The 27,910-nt window shown below is 30.2% G+C and overlaps 1 protein-coding gene across 1 annotated transcript in view; it reads left to right on the forward strand.

Moving 5' to 3' along the window:
* The window catches only part of LOC145333023 (integrin alpha-PS1-like), a 170,749-nt gene that overhangs the window by 4,274 nt on the left and 138,565 nt on the right, over positions 1 to 27,910 (forward strand). Inside the window, exons 2-3 of the mRNA XM_080178176.1 lie at positions 20,162 to 20,220; positions 27,671 to 27,737. Of these exons, the coding sequence (XP_080034302.1) occupies positions 20,162 to 20,220; positions 27,671 to 27,737 (126 nt within the window). The remainder of the gene's footprint in view (positions 1 to 20,161; positions 20,221 to 27,670; positions 27,738 to 27,910) is intronic.

Genomic DNA, 27,910 nt, shown 5'->3' on the forward strand with positions numbered 1-27,910 from the left:
AAAATAACCTAAGATGAATGTCGGAATTTTCTTATTAAACATAATAATGTATATATAATTAGAATAGTAAGACCTTGAAAATAAGCAAAAAATTATTATATGATAATTATCAGTAAATCTAACAGAATTTAAGCGTAATTATCAAAAAGCTAGCTTCAAAAAATAATAATACATTTTTTATTCAAATACTATATAGTACATTCTAACAAGGATGATGATATCAAGTTTAGCAACATTTAACAAATATGTCTTTCAAAAAACAGTTGATTTATTGAATGAAATATTGAAAATGTATATAGCATTTTACAGATTTATATGATTTTCAGGAATTTAAAATAATTACATTCATTTGGTAACTGTAAAAGCAGAGTATAGCATGTATAGTGTCATAAATGAGCTACAATTTGAAATAATTTACATATATTTATTAGGATGTAATATCCTTTTATAAAAAACAAATACAATTGATTTTAATTACAAGTTCATTGAAAAAAAATCCGGACTTTCTCATGGATAACAAAGTGAATTATAGAGTAGCTTCGCTACTAAATATGACATATACAGACATTCGCTCTGGTTCAGTTCACATTGCTATGGACAGTTAAACTATTTAGGAAAGTTGTAAGGAAGAAAGTTATCTATCTAGTACTAAGATAAAGATTTAAAAGCCTCCTAAAAAAAGAAATATATTTTTAAAAACAAATTAAATCTATAGTGCTGTTAACTTGAACTTTAATATTGTTATTATAAAAAATGGAAATAATCTCTACTTTCCGAAATAATTTTACTCAAGACAGCTTGTAATGAAATTACTATCCAGATGTTTACGATTTTATTTTTTGACAACGCCAAAATTGTTTTTTTTTTACTTTATTAATTTTAAGATATTTGCATTAACTATAAAGGACAAACACAAATACATAATAAATTTTATAGTTAGGGTATTGTTTCTAAAAATTAGAAACCCTGTATAAAACTCAGCCATTTTAGAGTCTAAGCTGTCAAATTTCTTGAGCAATGGGATTGTGTTGGTAGGTCTTTGCGATAGTTCTATATAGTCATGTACCCTTGCTCCCTCTATTCTCTAACTTTATTGTTTTAAAAACCACGTTACCTCAAATCCTTGTATTTTGAAAGTTATTATTTCTATTTTTGATTTGTTCATTTTATTTTTTCATTGTATTTGATTAAATCATGTAATTGCAAATTATATATATTTCAAGGAAGTTTTATCATAGTTCTTGGGACGGTTTTAGGGTATTTTGATATCCTCCCTCACATACAAACTTACATAAGAACAAAATTGTCCTTGTTCTCCTTATATGCAAGTGAACCCTATTATTTTGCTAAAATAATATGGGTACTAATTGCCGTTTAGTTATAGTATTTTTAATAGCGAAGCTACTCTGTAACTAATATCTAAAAAAATACCTAATAGTAGTTGAATATCCACATGGATATCCAACTACGATTGAGCTTTTATTTTCTCTTGGGAGGGTGGTGGTACCCTCTCCTAAGATATTTATAAATCTTCCGAGGACTTATACAATGTATCGGTTCAGCAGTTAGCGAGATTTTTTATTGTAAGGATTTCTTTAAATAATTATTATAGGTTTACAAAATAACTTGGCTATATGGCTTATTGGCAAAAATCAGTCACGTTAATAGTAAGAGTAGGGGGCAAAACATTGGCCACTATCCGTTTATATTTTGATAAGTTGATACAAATATGACCACGTTTGTCCTTGTTTTTTTTTTTGTGCAAAATAATGCACATATATAGGCAAGCAGCCTAGCAGCCCTCATTATAGACAATTTTTACAAAATTTAATAGGACCGCAATTAGGGGATTATGGATTAAGTAAGCCATATTAACCAAGGGGTGGATACTTAAGAGTTCTGAGCCGCGGCCTTAGCGTAAGGTTTAGCTAATCCGTTAGATTCTGTGGTTTAAGGCTAAGAATTTATTATTTAATGCTGCTATTACAGGCGTGTGGTAAGATAACTGCAGATAAGTTATAAGTATCTGTTACATAACCATAAGATATTTTTAACATCCGCTCCATGTTACGTCACTAAATCACTAAATCCAGTATATTTTTTAACATGGCTATCCTTTTTTTATTTTTCACACTTTTATATAAAAGCCCTAACATCGAGTGTGAAATTTTAAAGGGTTTAAAATCATTTTTACCAATGCAATGTGCTAAAAATATAGTAATAGAGTAATTAGTTAAATAGGTAAATAAATGTATGAGAATAGATATATAATCCAGACAACTACCTGGTCTGGTCTAATTTGATGAGACTCTTTTCGTCTGGTAGCAAATTGCTTTCTGTTCTTTTGTAGGGACTTGGCTGTGTTTATATTTACGATGCTATTAGCTTACTTCAAAGACCCAATACATACATATACCTCATGCCTTCTCTATTATTTTACTTTAATAAAAGGTAGATGATTTTTTAAAAAATCATTAAGGATAGATTGATGGATAGATAAATTGATAGATGGATGGAAAAACTAATAGATAAGTTGACAGATCAACTTGAAAATTCATTGCTAAACGCGTGAAAATAGTTAAATGAAAGATTGATAAATAGAGAAATTTACAAAATATATAGATAGATAAATACAAAAAAATAGATAAATAGACACAAACTGACCCTATTTAAAGCATATGATAAAGCAACTTTGAAAAAATTCACAGCTTAAAATGTAAAAAATGTTTTAAAGGCAGTTAAAAGTTTTTTTATATCTATCTAAGATTGACTCACAAACAATTTACTGTTTCCTTCTTTGATTTAAAGTGATCTTTTTTATAGTGGGAGAGGGGAAGTCGCTTTCAATTTTAGTTTTAAAAAGAAAAAGAAAATAAATTGGGTAGGGTCATTAGGATTCTCTTGAGAGGGTGGTGGTACCACTCTCAAAATAGTTACAAACTTTCCCAGGACCTATGAGAATCTACATTGTAAAGGAGAACCTTATTAGTAAGATCCTTCGGTGCAGACATACAGAAAGACAAACGCACGACATGTTACTTTTATATAACAAAAATTATCATGTAGATAATAATATTATTTTTTATTTATTTTAATGATCTGCTTCTAAAATTAGCCCTTTTTACAACATATATTTTTTAGTTGGTGTTAGTAAAGTTTTCGTGTGTTTATCTATTTTGATTTGCAGTTTTGATAAACCCTAAATATGTGCATATATCTAGTAGAAAGTAACGTTCTTAAATACCAGCAAAAGATTAGAATTTGGGGGTGGGGATAAATAAAGCGGCCACTAACGACATAATAGCGCCATTTAAAGATACTCTAGCTGCATTCTTTATTGTTTAAGTTGATAGCTATATGTATAAATCAAACTATTAAATTGAGCATTTTTTTATTTTTCTAAATAAATATGTATTGTTTTTGGTAGTATTGAAAAAACGTTCTAATACGCGAATATATGTAGCAGATATTTATAGCATTTTAATGAGAAGGGAGTTTGCGAATTTTTACACATATTCAACCTTAATTTTTATACTTTGGCTGTTGATAAGCCAAAAATATCTCGCAAATTCTTTAATCAAAATCCAATGATTGACTGTTTTTATCTAAAACTATTGAATTGCTATGGTTTCATTACCATAGGACCATTTCAATTTACATCTAATATATATTAACCGTCATTGTAATATACAAATGTTAACACACTTGAACCAATTGTAGAATAGCTTTGCTTTTCAAAAGGTGAAAAATAATTGAAATTAAAGCATATCTAAAATAAATTATACGGCACTATCCTTTCTTTATTGGATAAAAACAATTTATACCACCCTTAATTTTCTGATTCTTTAAAATTAAACTAGAATAATTATATTCATAAAAACCTCAGCAATAGCAATTTAGACACTTTGACATTTGAGCTATTTGCATTTAGTTGGTGCTGCAATACTAAAGATATATTTTAGTATATTAGGATAGGTTAAGGCAGGATTCTCAAAAACCCTGCAAGGTTAGAGCACCCCCCCCCCCCCCTTAGCAGTTAAGCCCAAGATTTTAAACATTAAAGAGGATGGTTTTATTTGTTTATTACATTGTACTATGTACAGCTTTCCGCGGATATTAAAATGAAAATTAATTACAGATTAAACCAGTTTTGTTAGCTTCTGAAAGTCGAAGTCTTTGGCGAACAAAATTGGTATTAATTGTATAATTTTTATTTAATATTCGTGGAAAATTGTCTGTAATACAATGTGTGTGTGTGTGTAGCCTCGGCACTGTTCATCATTCTGTTAATAATTTCGTCATCAAGTTCCATCCAGTTTTAGAAATGCTGTAACAGCAGAAGGTTTTTTCCATAAGTCGATAGGTTTAAGATTTGTTGGTTTTGCCGGGCAGTTGAAAAGATGTGTGACATCATGTGGGGAGGTATTACAGTTGGGACAGTGATCATAAGCGGATTCTTGAATTCTATACAGATAGCTATTTAATTTTCTTGAAAATCCACTCCTTAGTTGGGCGAGACTTGTTCTTGCTTTCCTTTTCAGGTTCAGTTCACTTTTGTGAACTTCTGGAGGTCGGGTTCCAAGGACTCGATTATTTGAATATTTGGAAATGCATGTTTTGACTACTTTTGTGTGTAGACGTTTCAGACCTTTTTTATAAGATGGTTTGTTGGTGATAGGAAGGCATTGGCGGACATTTGACTTGAGATCAATAGCAGTAGACTTCATTTTACGTTGTGGTGGTGGTCTATCAAGGTGTTTCTGTCCAGGGTGGCCGGGTAGGTGCATGGCAAGTACATACTGTTCAGTAAGTAGCATAGCATGATCTTTCATGGGTAGAACTTTAGTTTCTTGGTGTAAATGATCAATACTAGACATGACCAGGCAACCTGTTGCTATCCGTAGGGCTTTGTTTTGTGCAATTTGTAGGTCCTTCCAATTGCTGTCGCTAATGATTGGGCTCCAGACAGGGGTGCCATATTCTAGAACACTTCGTCCGAGAGATTTATAGGTAAGAATAAGATTTTCTTTTTCTTGGCCCCAATCAGATCCAGCAATGGCTTTCATCATATTAATCTTTGGTTTATATTTATCTAAACTTGCCTGAATATGATGAGAAAAATTAAGGTGAGGATCAAAAGTAACTCCAAGGAGTTTTGGGTGTTTTTCAAGAGGAACTAACTTATCTTTAAGGAAGATTTGTGGATGGTAGTTGGCTTGTTTCCTATCAGAGGTAAACAGAGTGACAGTTGATTTCTCTGGGGAGACAGATAATTCTCGTTCATCTAGATATTCAAGAAGAGACTTCATATAATCATTCAGTTTTAGAGATAGTTCATTCAGATCAGTTCCAGATGTATAAACAGAAATATCATCTGCATATTGGATGATCTTGATACCTGCAGGTGGTGATGGAAGTTTAGACAGGTAAAAACTGAATAAAAGGGGTGAGGTTACAGCTCCCTGTGGTTCTCCTGTTCTGATGTTAGTTGAGGCCGATTTCTTGGTCCTGAATTGTACTCTTGATTGTCTACCTTTTAAATAACAGTTAAGCCAACGTTTTACACCTTCAGGAAGGGAAGATGCATTCAGATCTTTAATAAGTTTATCCAGCGATACCATATCAAATGCCTTTGATAAGTCAAGCTGGACTAATATTGTACGATCAGGTGGAAGATTTTTGTTGAAACCTTGAGCAACAGCCTCGGTAAAATCATACAATGCAGTAACTGTAGAGTGATCAGATCTGAATCCATGTTGAAAATCTGGAAGTTCAAGATTGTTTGTAAGGGTAGGTAATAGCAGGCGTTCCAAAATTTTAATTGCAGGGCAGAGAAGGCTGACAGGTCTGTAGGATTTGGAATCATCAGGATCTTTTCCAGGTTTAGGGAGCGGGATTATAATGGAGGATTTCCAAATTGCAGGAATCTTGCAGGTTGATGAAGAGAGATTGAAAATTTTTGTAAGATAGGAAATTCCATTTGGTCCTAAATGTTTCAGGTGTAAGTTAGATATTTTATCAGGTCCCAGGGCTTTGGAAGATTTACTCTGTTTAATAGCTTCTTTGGTTTGTTCAGCTGTATGAGTTGGATGATCATTTAAGTTATTTTTTCTGATATCTTTGGTGATCTTTCTACTCTCTTTAGAGCTTTTATGGTGAACAACTGAAGAATATTGCTTATTAAAGAATTTAGCTATTTTTGATGGATTGGAGATATATTTTCCTTTAAATTTTATTGGTTGATTTCCTGATTCTTGATTTTTGCCATTTATTCTTTTAAGTAATTTAAAGAGTTTGGTAGAACAGGAACGATCAACTTTTTCAACTTCTTGCTTCCATTTTTCTTTTCTGTGGTTTATTACCAAATCACTGATTTCTTGGTTTAAAATCTTGATGTTATCAGACATAGGATCATTATTTCTTAACTCGTCTCTTTCTTTAATAAGAGCTGCGGCTTCCCTAGGTACTTCAGGATAAACTGTTTTAATTCTGCCTTGAGGTATGCATAGATTAGATACTTTATTAATAATTTTTCTAAATTTCTTTTCCCCTTGATATACATCTTCCAGATCCTCTAATTTACTAAATTCTTCTTCGGTTAATGATGAAAAAGTTGCCCAATCTGCTTTATTAAAATTAACAAATGTTCTTCTATTACTGTACTGTTCTTGGAAATCTGCTTGAATTTTTAAAACTATAGGTAAATGATCAGAGTTTAGTGCGGTTATTACATCCCATTCTATCACAGGTAGGAGAGAGAGACTAGCTAGACTAATGTCAGGTGAGGTAGGTTGACCAGATGTAGGTAATCTTGTAGGTTTATCACAGTTAAGAGTTCCAAAATTTGAGTTGGATATATCTTCAGAAAGTTTTTCTCCTCTGGTGTCTTTGATGGTTGAGTGCCAGAGTGAGTCATGAGCATTAAAATCCCCTAAAATGATGGCATCGCCCAGAGATAGGATTCTGGAGAAATCTGGATTATACCCAGGAGTACAGCTTGTGACTGGGGGTACATATACATTTATGATGGTAATGTCAGCTATTTTAATTCCTGCGGTTTCTATATGGAGGTCAGGTGGTGAGTCAGGTAACTTTTGGTATTGAATACTGTTGTGAACAATGAAGGCAAGTCCACCTCCAGCATCCTTTGTTCGGTCCTTTCTTATTAAAACATAATCACCAAGATTGGGGAGGGTTGAAGATTCATTAAGTTTTGTTTCTTGTATTGCTGCTATTTTAATTTGATTTGCTTTCATAAATGAAATAATTTCTATAATTTTACTTCTAAGCCCATTACAGTTGAATTGAAGTAGTTTGAAACTGTCCTTGACAATATATGGAGTTTTACTTTTCTTGACGCATTTGGAGCATTGCCAGTTAGATGACCATTCTTTAACACTTTTTAGTTCACTACAATTATTTGTTTTTCTGACGTGGCACCATCTGTGACACTTGGAGCAAATTACTGATGGAGAGGCCCAGGTAACGTTTTGAGGACATACTGCACAAGGGAATATTTGGGGTCCAGGATTAGGTTCAATTCCAGCCATAATTAGTAAAAGTCTAATTAATGTTGGAGAGGGGTGTGAGGCAAAAAAGAAAGTTCAGAAGTAGGATGGCTTGATGACGTCCTTGATGTTGATGACGTTGAGTGCTGAGGAGAGAACGAAGAACTTTGCAGCCGGGATGTTGGTTGACTGATAGGTGCACCGCGGATAGGCTTCTTCTTGGCACCTGTAATACAATGCTATACATAATACGTTTTTTTTTAATATGGCTGAGAACCGGTTTTTATCCAGCGGATATTAATTGGTTTCGAAATCATAATGAAAAAAAATATTCCCTACTTTCAAAAATTGAAATTTTTCTATCAATTATTAGATTATAGCCTGAACTGTAAAAATCCTTATGGCTGTTAAAAATTATCATGCTTTATTTATACTCAATCATTAAAAAGAAATTAAAGCTATAGTACAAAATTATACCTAACACTGCAAGTAATTCATTAGATTTGACAATCATAATAGGCTATTTATATTTTTAAAAATCTTATTGGTTTCAATCCTTTTTCTATACTGTCAGATAGGGAAGGTACATTGGGGTATTGCGCTAGTCCCCAAAGTTTTTTTTAGTTTTTGGGAACTATTATTAGATTTTGATTGCTTGGTTCATTAAGTTGAGTATCCACACGTTTCAACCACTAATTGTAATCTACAGAAAGGCTAATTGTATCATCAATGTACTTCAATTTATCGGCCATTGTATTTTCCTTTTAGATTCCTGCTATCCTGTTCTACTATTAGTTTACAGCGATTTTAATTGTTTTGCTCAGACAATGTTTATTGCTCAATTTGCTTCTAAAATTCTCAATAACACTGGAATTAATAGTAACTTAATTGATAAATTTATTGATTATTTGATGCTCAGTAAAAATAATGTCCACTTATTTCGCATTAGTTAGATATTATAATTTACAATATTGTATTATCATGACATGATAATTATACCAAATATTAAATGTGTTTAATTTGTTTCATTGAAATAAATTTTAAAACAACAACAACTATTAGTTTATAAAAATACTTCTCCCTCCCTTCCAACCAACCTTTTATAATAGTTTATAATAAGATTACTAAAAATACGGTCAGTCAAAATATCTTATCGTATTTCAAGCCTGTTTCTATGCAGGAGTAGGTGGGATAGGACAGTAGACTAAAAAAATAATCATCTCTCCAACTCTGGATAGTATAAATGGAAAGTATGAAAAGGCTGCATGATGAATTATAGACTTGGTAAACTTTGATTGCACGACCTTTGTTTTACAACATAAAGAACATTGATTAGTTTTACCGTTTATGAACCAAGGCATTCCCCATAATTCTATATTTTATGCCTCGTATCTAAAACAGTAGATATATGTATTAACAGAAAATGACAAACTAAATTTAAATTTAAGTGGTTAATAACAACTTTTAATGAAGCAATATATTCTTTGCTTTATCCATGAGTGGCTAAAATAAAGTTTTAAAAACGATTGATTTTAAACAATTAAAGTGTTCCGTTTCAAAGAATAATAAATTAGATATTTTATGATTTTGGAAAAATAAACAATATTTAAGATACTAGCGGCTTCGTCCAAAGATTATTGGCCTTTCACTTGGCCTAGAGAAAATCTTTAGGGAATTAAAACTATTTTACATGATGGGCTTTACATAATTTGAGCAAAATAGCTTAAAACCTGCCAAGTTTATATTAAAAGCTTCCTTGAAATTACAAGCCTGAATGTCAAGCTGTTTTAAAGGATCTACAATAATAATAAAAAAAGATAAACAAATAGACATCTTTTTAAACAAAAATTGTAAAATTTTACTTTCCCAAGGGCTAGGGACGAAACCCATAGAATATATACATTAAAAGTTCTTAAGTCAGGTTATAATTAAGCTAATGTTTTTAAATAACAGATTTTAATAATTAGAATTCTTATAATATTTATAGTATTTAGATTGTCCATGTAATTTTATTTTTTGTTGTATAGTTTCTATAGACGTTTGTCTTGTTTGGCCTAAAAGAAACTTTGAACCTTACTATTTTATTTTGCTTTATATATAATTTCTTTTAAAACTGTGCAGAAACTAAGTTTTTTTCATGACTTTAAAGACGTGGGGAAGTAAATTATAGATTTGTGGCCCTTTAGGAAATTCCATAGTCCAACCATTTTTCATAATTCAATTAGTGCGAAGTGGTACTTTTTCACTATTACAGTGGAGTGCCCATAATTCCGCAATTAAAAAAATCTTGAAGCTTTAATGTAACATAAATCACTTCTGCTATAAGTTTCTAATATTTTGGTTTATATATTACTAGTATTTTCTGAGATCTTTAGCATTAGACAAAATAACCCTATATCCTAGCATCTAGGGGCTATATATTCGAAGGAATATGAAATGTCAGAAAAATAGCCTAAAACCATACCCAGACTTATTTCTAAAAACGAATAGCCTAAAACCATCTCAGGGTATGTAGGAAGCTTTACTGTAAAGGAGAACCATATCGGTTCAGCGGTTAGCTAGATCTTTCGTTACAGACAAAAAAGCATAAAACACTTTATATATTAGGATATATCCAACACTGCCCTATATCAGAGACTTTAGAGGTGATTTTTTAACACCCCTTATTATTTATTTGCTAGGTATTAAGTTTTTTTTTTATGAAATATGCACACCCAACATAGCAGGCAGTAATTTAAACTGTATATTAGTAGGGGCCACCTAGGTGGAGTAAAATAAGGTTTGCAAAAATAGATTATAGTAGTTTATACGTTGATATTATGATAGGAAAAAAGATTTCGTCAATTTAGCTTGCTTACATGGAACTCTTTTATTGGTCAGTTCGTTCATACAGTAAAAGGGTAGGAGAAAGTGTAAAGAGGGTGGATGGTGGGTGTCGTTTTTTTAGTCAGCTGCGATTTTCAATGGATATTAGAGAACATGAAAATTTGGTGTAACATGCTTTTTACCATTTAGGATGGGAACATTGGACTGTGAATTGTTCTAAACTACTGGTACCCTGATTACTACAAATATAATCTATTATTCGTTGGGAAAAAAACAAAGGGTTTTACTGTAGATTTTAAAGAAAAATAGCCTAAAACCAAACTGATGAACGAGATCTTAAGAAGAATATCTTACCACAATATAGACAGGGTGTATTTTATCATAGTAAAGTCGTACTTCTAATATTTTAAATAAGGACGATCAAATTATGTACATGTAATAATAATATCCTTAATATAAAAGTAATATGATGTTTGTTTAACTATCCCTTCTTATCGAAAGATAACAGTAACCACTGCACTGGACCAATATTGCTATCCTTTACATTGATACTATTTTAGTCCCTGGAAGGTTTTAACCTATTTCAAGGGATTGTACTTTCACCCTCCCAGGGAAAAGCAAAAGATTGAGAAAGCAAATAAAAGAATGACAATAGATAAATAGACACAAACATAAAAACACCCCCCCCCCCCCCCCCAACACACACACACAACCAAACAAACACCCACACACACACATACACACACACACTAAGACACACAAACGCAATCGCACACAAAAGGATATTTTTGCCATTACTATTATTAAAGAAATTGAATGACTTTTTTCCTTTAGTTCCCCTTGAAGTTATAAATGACCTTTTTTAACCCACCAAAAATATAAAATAATTATGGAGAAAAAGCTCTTATGAAACATATTTGGATAAACTAAAATCAGTGTAAGCCAATATAATTGTATTCTTTAATGGTTAGGAGGGGATGGGGGGAAGGATTCCATGTTTTTGGGATATTGCCTCTAAAATCTGTAGAAGGGGTCATGAGAAACCCATTTTAGCCGTGGAAAATAATTATTGCTACCAACCAAAAATATTAAAAGGGGCGTTCATGCGACCCCGCAAAATTTTAAAAATAATCTCTATATTTGAAAGAAAAAGGCACTTAAAATGAAATACTATTTGTAATTTAATTTATTTCGTTTTCCAGTATAAAAAAAAATCATGTGTTGCTTAATGTTACAAACAATTTTCATATTAAAAATCATAAAATTTATAACAATTTTAATCTTATAATGTTTCATTTTAATATCTGCGGAAAGCTGTCTATTTTACGATACGATAAATAACAATTCCAAATCTATATAGGAGTTATCGAGAAATTATTATATTATGAATATGATGCTATTATTATTTTTTTGCGGTATTGTCAAAAAATGTAGCTACGTGCACGGAAGCACGGTAAAGATAGAATCAGGGGGGTCTTTTGCACACATTTTTTAAAAGGTGCAATTTCCTTCTACGTTCAGTTCAAACTTTTATAACCCAACCCCCTTCCCTTTTCAAATTTTTCAGTATATGTAATGAGTAGGAAAAATGCACATTTTTTTCCAGTTAAGTTTCGAAACCGATTGATATCCGGTGGATTAGAACCGGTTCTCAGCCATACTGAAAAATTATGTATAGCTTCGTATTACAGACATTTTTCAAATATTTTTCTTCTACATTTTTGAAAATGCTTAAACTGACTATAACGGAGGGCCTTTTTTCCAGACGAAGTTAATGAAAACTCTCATATTTTTACTCATTAAAAGCGCAGAAGTTTAAAAATATTGCAAATTATTTTTGCGACAACAGTAGTTTAGTTTTAAATAGAATTTTAGCAAAGTGCAGCTTTATTTTTAATTGTTCTTGTAATTTATATAAAACTAAAAATATAAATTCTAAACCACGACTGTATTTTTAAAAAATGCCTTTTTTTACAAATCTTAGAAATGTTAAAAGAAAAACAATTTTTTTTGTCTCTAACATCCCCTTCAAAATGATTGAGTATTACTAATTAAAATGTATCATTATTCTGCATTATTAAAAGAATGTCATTTATTGATGTAATATTTTTAGGTTCAAGAAATTAATATTGAATCCTTAGATCAATTTAAGTTTAGAAAATTTAATCATTAGGTTTTTTTCTTAATAATAACAATTGTTTGTATATAATTAAAGTATGTAATAATTATTTATCGCATCGTATTATAGACAGCTTTCAACAGATTTTAAGATGAAAAATTATAAGTTGAAATCAAGTTATGTAAGCCCTGAGGAACCGAAGACCCTGTTATACGATGTCTGTAATACGATGATATATATGATTTTTCAGCATGGCTGAAAACCGGTTCTAATCCAGCGGATATCAATCGGTTTGGAAGCCATGTTTTTATTTTTACTCTATGGCGTAAATATTAAATAAAAACATCCTTCTGTCAAGAAAAATATGTTCATACGATACAGATAATAGATATACATCAGCAAAAACAATGGATATATTATTACTTGGATGTTGCGCCAGATTTTCATGTACTCTGATAAGGTGATGCTTGCAACTGCCTAATATAACGATACCCAAGTCCACCCCCTTTACCCCATCCCCTCCCCTCCTATTAGAGGCACCTACTGACCATTAAATGAGGAGCATATTAGCTAGCTAGAATGACGACAATTTTTCTCATGCCATCTTTATGTTATTGCAAGTTATTTTTGGTTGTTTTGATGAAAAAAATCGGATAAAAAAGACAGTCATGTTTCAGTAGTAAAAAAAATAGATAAAAATCTTTGTCATTATTATCTTAAGATTAGAATTTTGGATATTTTTTGAAAATAATCAAAATAATAAAATCGTTTTTTAAGGCCTTAATGATTTTCAAATTTTAGAATTAAAACTCAGAGAAGGGACAATCTCTTAATATTGTTTATTAGCTACCAGAAGCATAATTTGACAAACATAATAAATTGGAAAAATATTAATTTATTGCTATTTTTTAAGTCAAGAAAAAATGATAAAAAATAATACAATCCAAACCTGTTTAAACCACCCGTCCAAAATTCAATTAAAGTACTAAACCCAACGTTTTTGAATGAGAGAGCATGCTTAAAAATTTTGGGTACCAGGGGGATAGTTTACGGTCCAATGTCCTCTACCTTCCTTTGTTAAACTAAATATGTTATAAAATACCAATTTCCCAGCAACATATGCTTGTCTTGGGTGCCGAGCCATGTTTTCCCAAATTTCCGTATGTTATTTTTAAACATAATGGTAGAGTGTTGAAAATTTAATTTTTATCTGATCTTTCTAACTTAGATGGTTACTTAATGGTTAGAAATAAAAATAAAAGCCCCTAGATTTATCATTTCGTATTATAGACAGCTTTTAGTGGATATTCAATTAAAAAATCATAAGATTATAACCAGTTTTGTTAGCCCCAAGGGGCTGCTGGCCCGGATTAACAAAACTGGTATTAATTTAGGATTAGTAAATTAATTTAACAACGGAAATTTTAATTAATAAATCATAAATAATGAACAAAAACTTGAATGCATTTCCAACTCTCTAAGTAGTCATGGTGAGAGTTATAAATGTTATTTTTTGTACCGAATCGTTAAACTTTCTGAACATTTGGCCCGTTAATAAGCAAATGCATTCTCCGAACTACTGGTATTACCTTCACGCGTCTGACTTAATGTTCTTGATAGCTAGAATCTTCATTTTGCAGCTTTTAGGTATAAAATGTTCGCTTGTAAAGATATCCATTAGACTATAAAAGTTTTAAAGATTTTTAATCAATATAATAGATTTGAAATCTGCATAAAATTTTAAGGATTTTTTATAAAATTAGTTTTTTATATAATTCTTTATTTAAAGGCGCAAATACAAATTAAGTTAAATAATTTTGAGATCTGTGATTGGTGGATTGAAAACTATCTGCGCTCTGATTGGAGAAGCTTAAGTGACGTACATCATTCAACCAATTAGAGCGTAGGTAGTTTCCAATCCAGCTATCCTATTGGTCAAAATTTATTAACTTAAATCGTATTTGCGCCTTTAAATAAAGAATTATATAAAAAACGAATTTTATAAAAAATCCTTAAAATTTTATGCAGATTTCAAATCTATTATATTGATTAAAAATCTTTAAAACTTTTATAGTCTAATATCCATCTTTCTTATAATACGTATTTCAGTATTTTTTACTCTCTATATAAAGCAATTAATGTTTTTAATAGTTATTTCTCGCATCGTATTATAAACGGCTTTCCGCGGATATAGAATGTACAATTATAAGATTAAAACCAGTTTTTTAGCCCCTAGGTGCCGTAGGCACGGGCTAAAAAAACTGGTTTTAATCTTATGATTGTACATTTTTATATTCGTAGAAAGCTGGATATAATACGATGCTAGACATAGTTTTTTCGTATGGATGAGAACCGGTTCCTATCCACCGGATTCGAATGAATACGAGAAAAAATGTTATTGATCTTTAATTAAGTTTTAGTACTTTTTTTATATCGGACAAGCTTCATAATCAAATCAGGATATTAAGGAACTGGATTAAATGCGATAACGGATGTACATTAAGCTATAAAAATTGGAAAGAATTTTAATGAATATAATAGATTTGAAATCTGCATAAAATTTTAAGGATTTTTTTTTATAAAATTCGTTTTTTATATAATTCATTATTTAAAAGCGCAAATCCAATTTAAGTTAATAAATTTTGACCAATAGGATAGGTGGATTGGAAACTACCTGCGCTCTAATTGGTTGAATGGTGTACGTCACTTAAGCTTCTCCAATCAGAGCGCAGATAGTTTTCAATCCACCAATCACAGATGTCAAAATTATTTAACTTAATATGTATTTGCGCTTATAGATAAAGAATTATACAAAAAACGAATTTTATAAAAATTCCTTAAAATTTTATGCAGATTTTAAATCTATTATATTCATTAAAATTCTTTCCAATTTTTATAGCTTAATGTACATTCCCAATTATGATGAACAAAACTACCCCTATTAGAAATTAAAATTATTGGTAGAAAATGTTGGACAATTTAGTTTAAACCAACCAATCAAGGTTTAATAAAAGTACCCAAAGTTTTAAGCCAATCAGTGAGGGAACATGTTTTTAAAACTTTGGTTACCAGTATAATTTACAATCCAATGTGTCCTTCCTCCCTGGTTTTTATTAGTAAGTCGGTAAGAAGTAAATCTGTGAATAAATCCATCAAACTATTGGCATACCATCAAAAGAGAATTTAATAAAGCAAAACTCTTTTTATCTTAGTAAGAGAAAGGGAAAAGTGTTTTGAAAAATAGAAAGGAAAAAGAAAACATTTGTAAATTTTCCTCTCTCTATCATAAGGCTTAAAAAATATCTAGTTCTAATAAAACAAGGATGACAACATCCATAAAAGCGAAACTCTAAAATCGGAGAGAAGGACAACCAGGTAATAACTCTTGTAGAATGTCAGAACTTAATAAGCATTAATTTGTAAGTCTGAACAAAATTGTATATTATTTTTTTCAAATTTGTTTAAATACAGGATACAGTAAAAGAACTTACTTTCATATTTATGATTTGATTATAGAGATTATAGAGAGGGTAGAACGATGTATGTAAATAATATTTTTCTTTTAAAATTCTGTTACTGTCAGCTTGTAGATAACGCAATAAAGGGGTTGAAGATTAATATAACCGACATTGTCATTTCCCTCCGTAAGAAAAGTCTAGAGAAAATCTGATTATAAGCACTATGAAGTAAAAACTTGAACATACAACATTATTTATAAATCCTACTTCACATAATAACAGATAATCATTCTTAGAATTAAACTATTACTAATGTTCACTCATTTGTTGGCTTGATAACTTTTGGTACTTGTATTAAAAAGTTTCAATCCACAGGAAGAATATTATTGTCAAATATTCGTCCGTTGTCTTATCCCTTAAGATTTCTGCTAATATAGAATAGAATATACAAATATGTTGAAAAATAGGGTAGGAGGGTACATTGGAGTGTAAATTACACTAGTACCCAAAGTTTTATAACAACGTAAGACTATTTGTTGGCACAAATATTTTGGGTACTTTTAGGGAATTTTCATTAGTTGGGTCCCCAAGCTAATAGATAAAATGTTTCAAAAGGAATTATTTTGTTCATAATCTTTTGAAAATATATTAAATTTATCGTCCAATGCCTTGTCCCTTATAATAACTTTGCAGCATTAAGTTAATAACTAGATACCTATATACCATCTTTGTATTTTTGCTTTGCTGCTAAAACAGTGTTGTACTTAAACAAGTTTAAAATAATTGCTCAATTTCTTTGTTAAAATATCTATCCTAATGTAAAAGGTTAGAAGTCTGTTTTAACCAATTATAATGGCAAGTATTTTTGAAAAGCTTTTAATTGACAATGAATGATTTGCCGTCAATTTAGCTAATTGGACTTTATTGGTCTTTTCGTTTATCCAGTAAAAGGGGAAAAAAGTGGTTATTTTAGCCAGCTGCAAGCATAACTTTATCAGAGTAAAAAATCTTGTGCAACATCCAAGTGATAATAAATCGATTGATTCTCCTAATTTATCAAGAAGTTATAATTAATTCATAGTTAACTGTTAAATTAAAATTAACCCTTTTTTAACAACTTGATTTCAAATTTAAACAGACTTCTCGTTTTTCATGCCTAACCATAGTGCAGTTTTAAAATAAAACAGATTTTACTTGTCCAAAAATTTAGGACAGAGTTTTTAAAAATAACAAGGACAATTTATGTTTATAAGTAGAGCAGTAATGATAAGGTAATTGTAATACGATGAAGAAAATAGTTACTTATCGCACCGTATTGTAGACAGCTTTCCGCGTATATTAATATGAAAAATTATAAGATTATTCTTATGATTTATTTAATATTCGTGGAAAATTATATGTAATACATTGTAATATATGATGCAGTATGGCTGAGTACCGGTTCTAATCCAGCGGATATTTATAGGTTTCGAAGCCATACTGGAAAACACGTTTACCATTTTTGCAAGTAATTGTAAAAAATCATCCAATACGATGTTTTCATATGTATCGTTGCTTTCTCTCATACCTGTGTATGGACCATTCAATCCTCCGCCAACCCCCCCCCCCTCGCATTTTTTCAAGTTTAAAAAAAAATCATATTCTCTCCATTATTATGGGGCTCTTCCAACTTATTTATATAAATAGCATGAATAAGACTTGCGGTTCCGCCCCTATTATCTAGGGCGCGCTTTATTCAAAGGGAAGATGGAGGACAGAAAAAAAGCCTTAAACCATTCAAAGGATCGAATCTAAAATTAAAATTAACTGCGAAGCTTTCCTATACAGGAGAACTCAATCTGTTTAGTAATTTAGACAAAAAAAACTTAGTTCTTAAAATAAGATGAAAAGGGTTATAGAAAAATTTTAAAAACTGACTTTTTGTGTCTTCATTACTTTGAATATTTTAATATCAAATGTACAGATCTTATGGTAAGAAACAAACTTTACTCATTTTTTGGGGCTATTTGATTTTGTTTATAACAGAGAAATTCAGGATAATATTTTGTACAGAACATATCTTTTCTCAAGTTTTTTAAATATTCTTTTAAAAGATTAATTGTCATCGCAAACAATGTACATAGTAGAGTCTGAGTTTACCAACCATTTTTTTTATCAAGATGTCCAGTTCATGTTTCAAAACAGGTCCTTTATATCTCAGCTGATAGTAGAGTTAGAAAGACTGTTTTAAACCAGAATTTTTAAGGTTGAAGTAATTTTTCTTCCATTGTCTAATCTTTTTAAAAGTTAGATTTTACATAAACAGGAATAACACCGTCCATAAGAAATAACTAGGGGAAGGAAATAGATAGAGCAAATAACATGAATTTGTTAGATTCCTATGAAAGAATAGAACTAATAAAGTTCAAGGAGTAAACATGTTGCTAAAAACAGCGCAAGATAGAAAATGATAAAAAAAGTGTTGTTTTGTAAAAATTTGACCAACTTTTTATCTCCAAAAATTGTCGCAAAATTTTAACTTCAAACTTTTCACATTTAGGTATAAGTATTCTGAAAAAATCTTATAAGAAGTACATATAATTGTAAACATCGACAGTGAAACTAATCTGCAGTCATTTACAAGGGTGTTTTGTCTTATTGTTGGTGGGTCATTGTGGTGGCCAAGGGGCATAGGTTAGAACTATTTTTTACGGAGATGACTTCTCTCAATGAAACAGTGATTACATTGCACGACATTTATCTTGAAGACCTAAATAATTAGTTGCGCCTTTCTGTTTACCAAGGCATTCTATTCTCTAATATTTTTTTCAAGTTTGGGTGAAAAGTCAAACTGGTTTATCTATTATTTTGCTTAAGTCTCTATGAAGAAATTCAATTTGTTTTTTTTTTAAAGAGTTTTTGTTTGTTTCCTCGAACTTAAGATTGTAAAAATGTAAATTTTGGGAGGATGGGTTGTTATCAGAAGTTTTCCATTTCATTTAAAATTGGACCTCCTTTAGACCAAAGTGTTCCAAGACAAATAAAATTATTTTTAGATGTAAGACAAATGTTTTACATTATTAATAATTTTCTTCTCAAAAATTTTAGCCATGAATTCATGACATATAGCATTGGAGGGGGTAAATATTAGAATCTTATTTTTGTAGTGCAAAAAAATGTTAAATTGCATTAAGAACTTTTAGTTGGTTAGCAATATATTTACATTATTTTGAACAAATATTTTTTTTTAAATATATTGCCGTGTACCGTTCGTCCAACTGTCCAAATATGTTATCCAAATTTGGATTAGCTCAGCTTCTATGTAAGATAGTTGTCCTAATTTTCAGTAGATTCTGAATATTATTAGCGAATATTCTGCTTTTACTGCGCTATGTATGGAAATTTTCGTTCTTTATATTTTTTGGAAAACAAATTTTCGTGAACAAGTACAAATTCTAAAAAAATTGTGTAATAGAAAAATGGCATCTCTAAAACGGGATTATATGTTTTTATAGCTAATCTTGATGGCACAAAAGGCAGTTTTTACTTTTTTACAATCCCTAATTTTGCCAACAAAAGCCATGGTAAAAGCATGGCTCTACATTATAGCCAAAAAAGTTTTTTTTTAATCAGCATGTTTTAAATAGATGTACGGACTTTTTGATATTGATTATAGAGTTCATACGCATTCATACCTAACTGTTATAGGAATCATCATTCTAAGATGTATAAATTAACAAAATGATCTAACTGTTACGTAAGAACGTATGGACGAACGTATCTGTCCCAATTATAGAAAAGCTTCGCTTTTCAAAACAAGGATGACAAATGTATGGGATATTTTATCAATAAATCGAACAGAGAAACAAACATTAATAATTGTAGAGTAACAATGCTTTCATTAAACCAATTTTTGTTTTTGTTGTAAAATGCTAAATTTTACACCTAATCAGAAAAATTGTAGTTATAAAGAAACGTTAATATGTAAAACAAGTTACCTACCTAAATATTTATATTTGTAGCAATTGCTTTGTAAATTTTAATTTACTTTCTCATTTTGTTCATAAATTTTTTATTGCTTTTCTTTAAAGGAAACCATATTGGCTCAGTGGTTACCGAGATCCTTAGCTACATACAGACAAATTGACAGATGGTAACACATTATAATGTCACATTATAATTAGGATTAAAAAAACTTGAATACAATAATCTTATATTATTAAGATTACCATTATCAATTAAATATCTAATTATCTTTTTTTCTATTTCAGAGGACGACCCAACAGTTATTTCGGCTACAGTGTGGCCCAACATCAGATCCTTGATGGAGACAGGAATTTAACAATGAAAAAACTAGTCAATTTACACATTGATTTTTTAAAATTTTTAAGCTTGATGTATTATAAATTTAATATGCCCTATTTAAAGAAATGCAGAATAATAAATGCAGAAATTAGTATTTTTAAAAATCTTCCAAATTTAATGTGTGTAGTGTGTCTTCAATTCTGCAAATGTATCATTATGAAATCAACTGAATCACAAATAATAACAATGAAAACTGCTTCCCTCTTATTCTACTTTTGTCAATAAACACTCCTTTGTTTCACATTGCTATATTAGATACAATTATACAAATGAGATTGTGTTATAATACAATTGAAATGTATAATTGGGGGCATTTAAGGCACATCCCATTTTAATTATTTTTCAGTTATTTTCCTTGAAGGTTGTTTACAAGATCTTATACATACAGTCAGAAAAATATAAAGACAAACATCTTGGAAATCAGAATGGGCTTCATATGATTTGTTTTATGAATATGAAACAAAATTTTAAATTTTCTTTCCCATAAAAATAACCTTGGATATAAAAGATTTAACAATCATGTAAATTAAAAAGCTTTGATGTCATAAAAAGAAAATAAACTAAATTTTCTTTTTGTTTGGCCCAAAATTTTACTCAAAATCAAATTTGATCCCAATTTACTTTTTGATTCTTTTTATCTTTTTTTTTATTTGAAAGTATCATCTTTGTTTGAGCTTATATTTGCTTGCAACTGAGTCCAGTAATAAAGTTATTCTTCGATTTAGCAGATTTTGTTTTCAAAAAGTTATTTGTAATAAAGAAATAGTTTGATCAAACTGTAGTTTTAGGATACTTTTTTTGACTTAAGGGCAAGTTTTAGTCCATTTCAAGAAGTTAAGGGTTAGGAGGGGGTAGGGAGTTAAAGTTAGGATGTTTAGTTTATTCCTTATGAGGTTTTATTGTCTGCCTGCTTTACTTTTTTCAACAATTTTTCCATAAAGTTTTTTTCAGGATAAAAAAACTGATTTTTTTTTCATTTTTTGACAATCTTAATTTTTTGTCAAAATATTTAGATTGTTTTAACACAATTATAAAATACTTTTTGTTCATACTGTAGGAGCACCCAGTCAAAATGCAAAATAATTCTTTTTGCAATTTAATTGATTCACAGAAAATGGCGTTTTTTCATTGAGGCCAAATTTTTGTCTCTTTAGATTTCTTTTTTATAGGTCTTATTGAATAAGTAACACAAAGATTTCAGTTTAGCTTAAATGATATGCTTGATTTTTGTTTCTTTGTAGCTTTTCTAAAAATATACTACCATGTATAGAAGGGTTTGTAGCTTATTCAGCCCTGGAAAAACTAAACCAAACCATACTCCATTTAAAATTAGAAACTTCCCAAAATTTCAGCAAAAATCTAAAAGTAAATATTATTCTTGATGAGTAAACGCTGTTTTACTGTGCTTTTTATTACAATGAAAAACTTGCTGATTTTTGGAAACACCCTAAAATCTTATCGTTTTTATGTTTTGGTCAAATTGGAGTTTTTGTTTAAAGCCTTCTTTAATTCTTTGCCTCAAGGTATACAGTTAGTTAAGGGTTTATGGACAATTTTTATAATAAATAAACAGTTACATCCAATGATCCAATCTTTATTTAAAAGTAACAGGATGTCTGTCTATCTAACTGCGTGCACCTAAGGATCTTGTAAACTGCTGAACCGATTTAGAGTAGGGTACCTCCACCCTCCCAAGAGAAATCACCTCTAGAAAAAAATGACCCTCTCCCAAAAAAAATTATATTGCAATATTTTTAATATAGCAAAAAGTTTTGCTGTCTTTTAAGGGGCGACTATGACTTTTGGTTAATGTTTGCACGTTCATTTATAACCATCTAAATCATCTCAAGCAAGACTAAGAGATAACGGCAACATAATAAATTATAGATAAACTACGCTACATTAAGAAATGTATAAATTAAAACCATAAATACATACCAACTTAATATGAAGTATACAATTTTTTTCTACAAATTATTGAACTTTTAAAAGATTTGTTGACATTTTAATGCTAAAAATGTTTGGTATTTCATACACTGCACTTTATGATAGACATTGGTACCTAAAAACTATTTTGTCACCATTTTAGCTGCAAGTTAAAGCTTGCTGATACAACAATTTAGAAAACCCTTAAGTACAAGTGGTAGGATGTCTGTCTATCTGATTTCGCAAATTGTAGTAAAGCTTCTGGTGTTCCGAGTACTTATATCTATTTTTACGGAGCCATTGAAAAATCCACCCTCTTACTTAATCACACCTCAACTCTAAATATCCTTAATGTCCTCTACTTGTGAAACGGATAGTACGACAATCAAAAGCAACTGTCTCTTTACTTCTATAAAAGTAGCCACAAACATAATAAGACTCAAACAATGGATTCTATACTAGGGCAATGAACACTGAATGGGGTATTCCTGTCCTGATTTTTAATTTTCATTTATTTCCCGGCTATGATCATTTATATCCCTGATATCAAGTTTCTTTTAATAATTAATAAAAATTCGAAAATCTTCCAAAAAAAATTAAAAATCTTCTAAAAATGACTACCTCCGGGAAATAAATGAGTACCTCCGGGAAATAAATGAATATTTACATCCACTATTTAAGGGGTTGTTTATATGGGAATGAATATTTACATCCACTATTTAAGGGGTTGTTTATATGGGAATGATTTTTTCTATAATTCTACTCTTTGGTAGTTGATAAATGTTGGGGAGAGATGAATTTAACATTCCTTGCTTATAGACAGGAGAAAAGTGGGCACAGGTGTTTTCTTATAAAATAATTGACATAACCTATGTAGTTGTATGTGGTGTTCCCATCAATCCAGCCAAATTAAATCATCAGAATAGCAAATTTTCCGCTTTCCTAATTAATAACTACTTCCTTTTATTGTAAAACTGTTGTCTTTTTTGCGTGTTTAAAACATTTTGCAGTAAATCTAAATTATAAAAGTGATTGTACATAGTTGTACATGTGTTTATACAAGCAGACAATATAACACTTTAGCTAAATTTAATATTTCAGTTATGAAAATAAATTTGTTTTTTTCAAAGGGACGTGATATTTTGTTTGTCTTTCCATTAAGCTCTAAAAAGGTGTTTTTAAGTTAAGGGCAGGTTTTTAGCTGTTTTTGGACAAGCATACACAAAGAAAATATACTGTTGTGCTAGATTAAAATAACTAAAAATAAAGTATTATAGACAGCTTTCTGTGTATATTAAAATAAAAACTATAAGATTTTATTATTTATACGTGGGAAATTGTCTGTAATACAATGCTACACATAATTTTTCAGTACGGCTTATATTTGGTTCTAATCCAGCGGAAATAAATCGGTTTGGAAGTCATACTATAAATTATGTTATTTTCTTTCTTTTCATATGTTTTGAGGAAACGTTTTGACATAAAGGCAGCTTTAAGTCAACTTTTTATTGACTGTGCGGCTTAGCAGTTTGTACGCTGCACATACGGGCAACCAGGGGATTTTATTCACCACCCCCAAATCAAGTTTTAATCATTCTATGAGTATTATTATATCCATATTACATCAGATTTCAAAGGAATCGTAAAATTACGCTTTTTAAGTAAGCTTTCTAATGCCTGGAAGTTAAGAAATGCAAAAAATTTCTTACAGAAAAAGGCATATTTTGTGTGTTTCACCAACAATTTTAAAAGTATTATAAAATCTCTTAGAATTAACGTAATTAGACAAAATAACATTTGTTGAGTCATGCATTACATGTATATTGAGAATATATAAGAAAAAAGCACAAATTGAAGATATTAGTCCTAAATAATTCTAGTTGAAGTCAAGATTTTAGTTTATTTTTGTTTGTTTTAAAATCAACATTTAAGTAGACAGTATCAGGAAACATGTTTTCACCGGGTGCCACCGGCTAAAAAAGCGATATTTGATTACCAAAAGACATATTATAATCGCCAGTACTGGTTTCATTTACCCCCCCCCCCGTGCCCCCGTAGGGGTTTTTAGTAAAATTGAAAATAAAGAAAAAAGCTAATTTTTTTACAGTGCAGTGTAATAATGTGATTGCGCTTTTGTGTAAGAGCAAAAAATTAAAATAGACCAATGCGAATTTGAGTATAATTCTTACACCTTTCTGATCGTTTTCTGATCTATTCACATGATCAAAAAATTAATCTTACCCTAAAATTCTTATGTTTTTTACTGTTTTGTTTTATCGTCACTGTCCTCTCTATCCTAGTTGATGTTAAATTACTGTTTACTACTTTCTAATAAATCATTTTCTGAGCTGGATCTTTAAATCATTTTAATGGCACCCCGATCTGGTTCACCACTAAAATGATTTAAAGATCCAGCTCTGTCTTGTTCTAATGGCTAACAAATCAGGGATCTAAAGGGATAAGACAATGGCCGATAAATTGATGTTCATCCCTAATAATGATAATCAAAGATACCCATTCTACGGATTACAATTAATGGTTGAAACGGTTGGTCACTCACCTTTATAGACCAATCAATATTCAGTTAAAGTCCCCCAAAGTTATTAAGCCAACAAATAAGAAAACGCTATAATAAAACTTTGGGGACTAGTGTAAGAAACAGTCCAATGTCCCCTCCCTCACTGCTAACAAATACTGTAATGGCTATAAACAAAGGTATTCTGCTATTTTGCCCAAAAATAATAAAATCATTTTCGTTCATCATTGATTAATTTGTGTTATTAGATTCGAAATATCGTTGAAAAATAAAAGAATTATTATATGCATTTATTATCTTTGAAAAAAAATAACAATAAATTATTAAACATTAGAAAAGAGAATATTTGGATCTTCTCTTTAAGGTGTCGTCTAAATCTATTGAATACTGAACCCCAGGGAGGGAGGGGACATAGGGCTGTTTATTACACTAGTCTCTAAAGTTTGAAAATAATGTTTTCTTATTCGTTGGCTTAACAACCATGGAAACTCTTATTAAATTTTGATTGGTTTGTTCATTTAGTTGAGTAACCAAACGTGTTCACCAGTATTTGTAATCTACAGAAAGAGTCATCAATTTTTCAGTCATTGTCTGACAGAACTCCCCTTCCCCTTTATTTCATAAATTAATTGAAATAGTTTTTCTTTGCCCTAAGGAAGACACTATCACCCTATATCTCCTTACTATAGTTCATTTTTGGTCAAAGTTTAAACTTAAAGATCCCCCCATTTGTTTTAAAGAAATAACACATAATTTTGTCCATATTTGGCGTATTTCTTATAAATTATGTGGCCTTAGAAAAGCTACATATTATTTTTCAACGGATTTTATGCATTTTTTTGCCTTGGTTTAAGACATATGGGACTAAAATGCGCTTTTAAAAGAAATTCATAATCATGAACAATTGGTTAGTGCGTCTAATAGATAAGTATAACTTTCAAGAGTTGAATTATTCTGCTGTTTAAATATTTATAAAATGTGAACAAAATTAATATTTTAATTTTGTATTAGTGTATTATGAAATGCTAATTGCTATAAAAATGTATTTTTTTTAAAGATCTTATTATTAGATTATTTTTAGAAATTGAGCCATTTAGCTCCAAGTAGAGAATTTGAACACCTTTTATCATATAAAAATGTCCACCTTCCCCCACCCAATTTAAAAAAAAAATAGTGGCTTGTTTTGTGCCACACCTATGAATTGTGTGTGTAAAATTATTTGCAGACAATCAAGCAATAATTTTACTACAAGCAATATTTTTAGTAGCGAAGCTGCTCTATAATTGTTCGTGTCTGTCTGTTTCTCTGTAATGCTGTTCTTCTATGTTAGGTTCTCCCTCCTATTTAGATTTTGTTCTCCTTCTCTTTTTTTCTCCTTCTCATTTTCTCTCCTTCTTTCTTTCTCTCTCTCTCTCTCTTTATCTCCCTTTGAATATTCTTGTATTAAGCTTCGCTTCGCAACCAGTGAATATTGTTATCCTTGTTACTTTTAACTGTTAGGTACATGGTCAAGAATTTAGATGAATAAATATTAGAACGAAAAATGAAAATTTTGATCTCCAATAGACAATTTGGTTAACTCATACGTATCTTTCTTATTTATTAGCAGATTTTTAGGTTTACAAGAGTTTTCAAAATGTCGTCAATTTAGCTTGCTAATATGCAACTCATTTATTGGACAATTCGTTCATCCTGTAGTAGGCTAGGTGATGGTGTAAATGGAGTGGATGGGAAGTGTTGTTATTTTAGCTAGCTGACAGCATTACTTTATCAGAGTACGTGATAATGTGGTGCAACAATCAAATAATAAAATATCGATTAATTTAATATACAATAACAGCGTCAGAACAATTGTCCTTGTCTTCAATAAAATATGTAGAATGTATGACCTGTCTTTTGTTAACTTTTTTTAGCGAAACTAATTTTTAAATTTTTAAAAATGTTTAATTTCACACAACAAAAAACACCTAAAAACCAGCCAAATTTTACCACTTTTCAAACAAAGCAAAATTTTGATTTTTGGAATAGTAATAAACCAATTAGAAACAACGATGACAACATCCATAAAAGCGAAGCACTGAAACGGTAGGACAAACGGACATGAACACTTATATAGTTTCAGAACTGAATAATCAGAATATTTATGTATAAGAGTCGAAGCAAAATTGTAAGTAAATTTGTTGAAAAACTGCTTTATACAGGATAATGTTTATGGGCATACTTACATATTTAGGACATGATTATAGAGTTGCTTCGCTTATAACATTATACTTTGTTGTCCCAGGAATCAATATACTAAAAATTAGATCAATCGGATGACTAGATCACATAAAAATTTGTTGTTAAAAAAGTAAAAAAAATCAACATGTTAAAAATGGACGTACGGAAATTTTGGTAATGATTATAGAGTTGCTACGCTTTATAAATCGTACCTAACTACTTAAGGAATCACCACGAAAATTTTAAATCGATAGGACAATTCTAACATGCCTAAATTAACGAAAAAAGCTATCCGTTGCGGACGGACGGACGGACCGACCCTAATTATAAAAAAGCTTCGCTTTTAAAAAGCAAGGTTAAAGTTATGCCCTCTAGCACTATTAGGAGTTAAGATAACAGGGCGAGGGGGAGGGGGGCGTTCAATAGTTTAAGGAATAACATTTGACTATTAATTTTACTAGTTCATAACATTTTAATCGTAGGCTTAAAAACTTTAAGTACTTAAAACTTGATTGGTCGTTAAAAACTCTAAAATCAATAATTTACGGAAAGACTATTTTGTTTATCATTATTTGGGATGTACATCAATTTATCCGTCATTATCTTATCCCTTAATGTCTCTGATAACTAATAACTATATGTATCTATTTTATTGTTACCTTAGTAGATTTACGGATATCTAACCCTGCAGGGCTGCAAATCAACCTAACCCTTTCTCATTGTTAAAACTGTAACAGATTGACGTCAGTAGCGCTGGTGGGGGCTCCAGTTGATAACAGCGGTCAACCAGGAACTAACAGGTACACATTATAACTATTTATCAATCTTTCTATCTATCTATCTATCTATATATCTATCTATCTATCTATCTATCTATCTATCTATCTATCTATCTATCTATCTATCTATCTATCTATCTATCTATCTATCTATCTATCTATCTATCTATCTATCTATCTATCTATCTATCTAT

The sequence above is a fragment of the Acartia tonsa genome, chromosome 12 (assembly GCF_053477335.1).
Source record: "Acartia tonsa isolate MP-2025a chromosome 12, ASM5347733v1, whole genome shotgun sequence".
Lineage (NCBI taxonomy): Eukaryota > Metazoa > Arthropoda > Copepoda > Calanoida > Acartiidae > Acartia > Acartia tonsa.